Below are 6,173 nucleotides of genomic sequence, written 5' to 3'. Positions count from 1 at the left end.
TTCTTTTTCCAGCATTAGCTTTAAACACACAAATGTTCACCAAATATATTGTAACATAAATAACAAGTAATATGCTTAAACTATAAACAAGCCTAAAACTTATCAGCAATTTAAAAAGCATAAATTATAGATATGCTGGAAGTTACATAAATGTATGTATCTACCTGTTCAAGAGTTGATACTTCCACTAAGTATGTTTAAAATCTGGTCAATATCTGCAAATGCTTACACATTCCAAATACACGTTTGGGCTTTTTTCTCCAAACATCTAAGAGTTTGCATTCCGACCTGATCAAATTTCTTGCTGGTAGCTGGTTTTTGAGGGTGTTGGGTCCACTGGTGTACTTGAGCCCTCTGAGCGGAACTGTACCATCAAGCAAGAGGAAAAGAAACCGTTTTGAGTGTTTTCGTGCTTTCCAATTAGATTTCTTCAGTTAGCATTTATGTTATCCCGTGGGTTAATCTAAGACTATTCTCAACGCCCAGGATTGTTGAGAGTTGGGCGGCACTTAATTTATTATTGTCGGGGGACAGTGTTGCTATATTACATAAACAGGAGATTAGTACCCGTAAAAATTTCTGGGTTTTAAGAAGACCCAAACTTAGGTTATTCTTTCACACTATGTTAATCGTTAGTCCGGCAAAGAAAACTTAAAATCAGTGCATACTGAATACATGGAATAATTCACTTAAAATGGCAGTTGTCCTTAATTTAAAGGAAAGGCTGGTGAGAATTCAAACTCTTGGTTCGGCCTTTATTGCTCATTTGCATATTTTCAATGTAAACCCGAGTATTAACTTTTATGTATTGCTACACTTATTGCCTAATACGTATGCGAGGGGCAGGCCTATAAGTTTCAGCTATCCCAGCACAAGCTGCATACGAGGACATTTCCTGTCAATCATAAAGTTCCGCCCCTTCTATTTTTCCGGAAAGGTCGTAAGAAAGGGGGAGAGAAACGGAAAGGGAAATCCCCTCCCCCAGCTTTCCCCCCTCCCTTTTCTTTTCCGTTGTCATCTCCGATTGGTTCTTTGAGCAGTCTGTTAACGCCTACTGCCAGTGAGTGTGTGCGCCGTGACGTCTGCAACTACCTAGGAAAGTCCACCCGCTTCGGACTGGGCAGGCTTCCCAAGTGGGGGAGAAAAGGGGTAAAACAATTTCAAGATGGCGGCGGCTGAGGCGCGGATAACAATGGGAAACGGGAGGTTTGGGTGGCTCTGGGCCTGAGCTAGCTTGGGGCAGGGGATTGATATCGCCGGGCCTGCATCGGGAAGGCGGGCTCGGTGGGGTCGGGCGGCAGTGGGGCGCCCACGCCTGGGAAAGGTAGTGGTGACGGCAGAAGAAGAGGGAGAATTGGGCTCCGAAGTGCCCGGTGTCCCTCGCCACCAGCTATGGCGGAGTGAAGAGCCGGCTGCTCCCGGTGCTCTGCTTTTTTCCGCTCGCGGCTCATGGTTCTGCCCCCTTGCCCCATGGCGGAGTTCGTGGTGTCGCAGCACAGCGCGGTGATGGAGCGGCTCCGTCGGCGCATCGAGCTTTGCCGGCGACATCACAGTGCCTGCGAGTCCCGCTACCAGGCCGTGTCCCCGGAGCGCCTGGACCTGGAGCGCCAGCAGACCTTCGCCCTTCACCAACGCTGCTTGCAGGCTAAGGCCAAGCGAGCGGGGAAGCACCGCCAGCCGCCCCTTCCTCCCCCCACTGCGCCACCTCCGACGACTCCTTCGCATCCGCCTTCCTCTGCTCAGGCCCCGGGGGCCGGGGGCTCTGCGTCTACCTCCACTTCTTCCGACAGGCCTGGAGTCAATGGCCTGGATGGTGACACCGCGGGCGGTGAACAGCAACAGCACGGTCGTAGCAGCGCTCTCATCGCGGTAAGATCCAGATGTCGGGGCCAGGGGTTTGTTTTAGCTCTCAGACACCCCATCCTCCCTTAAAATAAATGGTGTATTTGGAGTTAGGCGGGTTCTTGTTTGTCAAAATTTTAGCATACTTTAGAAAAGTTGCGAAACTTTTACAATGGAAAAGATTTACACTCCCGTGTCTATGGTTTTTTTCTTCATTTTAAATTTCAGAACTAGCAGTAACATTGTTCCCATATTCCACTCTCTTACCCCTTTGTAGCGAAAGATAATTTAATCACTGTTTGTGCTTGTTTTACCTATGCATATTATCTCTTCACTTTGCTGCTTCAAGCAGTTTTAAAATGGCCCTTGAGATCTTTTAAGAACTTGAAAAATAAACGAAGTAAACATTTGTAGTATTCTACTTATATAAAATTAAACTGAAGCAGATTTATTTTATATAAAGCTGCAAATGGGTGTATTTGCTTTATACATGAATGCAGCATAAGTAGATAACCTCTGTAAGAAGGCAGTTGAATATATATAGTCAGAATTAAGGTGCTTGAAGCTCTGTTCATAGGTATTGTGGGATGCCTTTTTATGGAATCATAACAGCAAATAATGCATAATGGCTTTATTTTCTTCGCTTAAGTTCAAATCTTTCCTCAAGGATCCCAAAGTGATTCACCTGGGGTTATTTTGGTTTATTTTTAGGACAATATGAATGTTTGCCTTAAATTGTATCTGCCGGAAGGCCACTCAGTGACAAATTATTTGAACCTCTTTTTTTTTTTTTTGCACTAGATAGGCTATAAAGTAGGATATATCTTACTAGAATCTTTAGAATATAAATGGAAAACAAATGGAATGTCTATGCAGGATTTTCGGGGAAATCTAGTTTCCTTCTTATAGTGTTCTAAACAAATATTTCTATAATATTTTGTAGGAGTAATTGATAAGGCTGTTCATGCCTATTTTTCTCCTAAACTAGGATTTAAAGATGTGTTTGAATTCTTCTGCATCAGCATATATTTATTAACTTTTTTCTGGGTTGCTAGAGGAGCAGCGCTATATAATCTGAAACAATTAGGGAGGATTGGTTATCTACAGCAACAATACAATTGTATTGTTATCTCAGACAATATACTTGTTTATATTCCATTTTCATTTTGAACTATTTACCTTTGAGTTAGGTATACTAGAAATCTAGCAAATTCTGTGGGTTTTTTTTAAATTTTACAAGAACAAATGATAAAATAATGGTGTTTTAGATACTTAGATGTTCTAACTAAAAATTCATGTGGCAGTGCTTCAGAATCCAAGTCTTCAGCATTTTTTCTAGATGAACATTTAAAGTTTAATATCCATAAATACTGGAGATAGAATATCCAGTCATTTTATTGATCAATATTTTCTCTAAATTTAATCAAATTTATTTTGGAATTGGAGGACTCACGTAACTTCTGTACTGTATTAATATCACAACTCAGATAATTCAGAATACACTGGAAAAGTGGGATGCTGGTAATTTGTTAAAAATGGATTACAAGTAAAATTCTATATTCTTCCTGTCAGAATTGAAGGAAATATGTAAGTAAAGTGGAAATGAGCTGGAATTGCTGTCTGTGCTTTTAAAGTATGTAAAATTATCTTTATGTTCCTAACAAAATAGAGGAAAAAAGTTTCCTCTGTCATTTTAAATTGTGATCTTTTCACATGATAATAATCAGAAGTTGTCTGATATATTAGTAATTTCTTTGATTAGAAAGTGGCTGGACAGAGACAGGTCACAATCCAAATGATTGGTCGCATTAACTTTTATTTGTCAGTAAAAGTTATATGGAGTGTCTGTGATCTTTTACTGGCTTGATCAGTTTTTTTCAATGATAGCTTTCTGAATCGTTTATATTTTATTGTTGCTTAAAATAGGAAAACAAAACAAAATGTAGCAATACATTTTATAAAGTTAATGTAAGATAATCAGTGTTAAATAGACTAGTCATACCTTCAGAGAAAAACAACTCTTATCTGGGTTCCTTTAACTGAGATTCATGCATTGAGTAGATTGTTACATTCAGTGGCTTAATGGCCTCTTCCAACCCTATAATTCTACAATCCACACTGGAACAAGCAGACCTATCTAGTTCAGCTGTTCTGTGTCACACAATGACCTACCAAATTTATTCAGGAAAGTTTTTTCTATATTTTTATCTCTATCTCTACATAAATAGATGATAGATAGATTATTTATAGACGATTTGTTTTAATGTAGTTTGAGAATGCTATGTCCTTTAATACTAAAGTTTAGGCTATGAGTAATATTACATATCAGTGTTATTTCATTCATTTTCTATTGTGGTTAAGTGCTGGCCTAGAAACCAGGAGACTGAACTTTAAACCTTCCTTAAGCATGAAAGCCAGCTGGGTCACTTTAGGCCAATCATTCTCTCTCAGCTCCATCTCCTCACAAATTGTTGTGGGGAAAATAAGGGTAGGAGTATTAAATATACGTTTGCTGCCTTGAGTTGACCAAGAGATGATAGATAGATAGATAGATAGATAGATAGATAGATAGATAGATAGATAGATAGATAGATAGATAGATAGACAGACAGACAGACAGACAGACAGACAGACAGACAGACAGACAGACAATTAGGATAAAAATCTATTAATAAATGGTTTTATTAATGTATTAATGAAAAAGGATATCCATAATTGAAAAATCTGACTTAAATTTAAAAGAAATTGGCCTTAAATAATAATATAAAGAAAATATCAGAATTCTCTTTCTGTTAACTGTCAATAACTTTTCAAAATGTTTAATAAAGAATATATTTTCTATATTTTTATTATGTACAGTACATTCAATCCCTGACATGCAAACGGTTTATATCCTGAGAGGCACTTCATAAGTCCATTTTGTTCTCAAGTCAATAAGCGTAAAAAATCGCATAGTTCAAGTTCAATACTCGGTGGTGGTCCAGTATGCTTAGAAGGAAGGTCGTGAGAGGGCAGGAGAGGGTTGGTTTCTGGTACACAGCATAAGTATGCAATATGTCAGAAGCTAGCCCTTTCCCACCTTCCCTCAACTTCTTTTCCCGCCTTCTTCCACTTCCACCCAGGGTTTACTGTACCCATCAGGTTTGGCTTCAGTGCTGCCATGTGTGGAATGAGAACTGTGCTGCATCTGCCTGCCACTACCAACCTAGGGGCTCCTGGGAGCCAGGAGAGGACAGGAAGGGATTGGTTTCTTGCACACTGCATATGTATGCTGCGTGTTGGAAGCTGGCCCTTTCCTGCCTTCTCCAACCTCCGAATGTGGACAGGTTAGTTTGAATTGGCAACAATGTACAATTCAAAAATTTATTAGTAATGTCTGTAGTCAGATTTTTTGATAATTTTATATTGAAAGAACAAAGCAAACTATGCTGATGGATAGTCTAGTGACAAATAAAATGCCACCCCAATTGAAAATGTCAAACTTGCCTTGAATCCAGAGTTGTCTTTTTACCGTCTAGAGAACCACTACCCATGGCTGGAACTTAGTTCCAGTCACTGATAGACCATCTCCTCATTTAGCAATTGCCATGCATACCTTAAATTAGAAACAAAATGGGCAATAAACAAACATATGACACAAAGAAAGAGAGATGATCACTGGTTGCTGCTATCTCATTTACCTATGCTGCAGTGCCAGTGTTACTGTCATTCCAGTGTATATTGTCAGGTGCACAAAATCTGGTCATTAGTATGTGAATTGACTAGAAAATATTTTTTTTATTTTATTAAGTATCATCTTTGTGAATAGTTGCTGAATGAGACAGCTGCTAAACAGAGTATTTCAGATGATTCTTGAATTTTCCAGAGAAGATATGAGACACGTATCTTTTCCCATGATAAATGGATTCTGTTTGTGGGAATTTAAAATCCAAAGTGTTCACATTTTTTTTAGAAAAACTAGTACATTTTTTGCATGGTAATGATTATTGAACATTTTGCATAAAGAATAATGAAAATGTTATTAACATAGCCATGTCTCAAGATCTAATTACAATATCTTCCAATAAAGGCATCTGGCTACTGGGATGTTACCATTATTTTTGCAATATAGGTAGTCCTTGACTTGCAACCGGTAGCTTAGCAACTGATCAAAGTTAAGACAGGGCTCCCCAGAGCTATTTATGACCAGGTTTTGAAGTTCCATTGGGGGTCTTCCCCTCTGCTGTTACATGGCTGCATTTGGATGCTTGCCAACTGATCTGCATTTACAGCTGACTGCACTGTTGCAGGGTCACCTGACCATAATTTGTTTTTTTGTCGGAAACCTGTGT

At 39.1% G+C, this 6,173-nt stretch overlaps 1 protein-coding gene across 2 annotated transcripts in view; it reads left to right on the top strand.

Moving 5' to 3' along the window:
• Positions 1-1,156: 1,156 nt before the first annotated feature.
• The window catches only part of MAML1 (mastermind like transcriptional coactivator 1), a 39,318-nt gene continuing 34,301 nt past the window's right edge, over positions 1,157-6,173 (top strand). The window contains exon 1 of one of the 2 annotated variants that reach the window (XM_026686443.2): positions 1,157-1,869. In XM_026686443.2, the coding sequence (XP_026542228.2) occupies positions 1,450-1,869 (420 nt within the window). In that variant the 5' untranslated portion in view covers positions 1,157-1,449. The remainder of the gene's footprint in view (positions 1,870-6,173) is intronic. The other variant, XM_026686436.2, reaches the window with a different exon arrangement.

The sequence above is a fragment of the Notechis scutatus genome, chromosome 2, assembly GCF_049901735.1.
Source record: "Notechis scutatus isolate UNSWTSFEM ecotype Mainland chromosome 2, rNotScu1.2, whole genome shotgun sequence".
Lineage (NCBI taxonomy): Eukaryota > Metazoa > Chordata > Lepidosauria > Squamata > Elapidae > Notechis > Notechis scutatus.
This window is presented reverse-complemented; position numbering and strand designations above follow the sequence as displayed.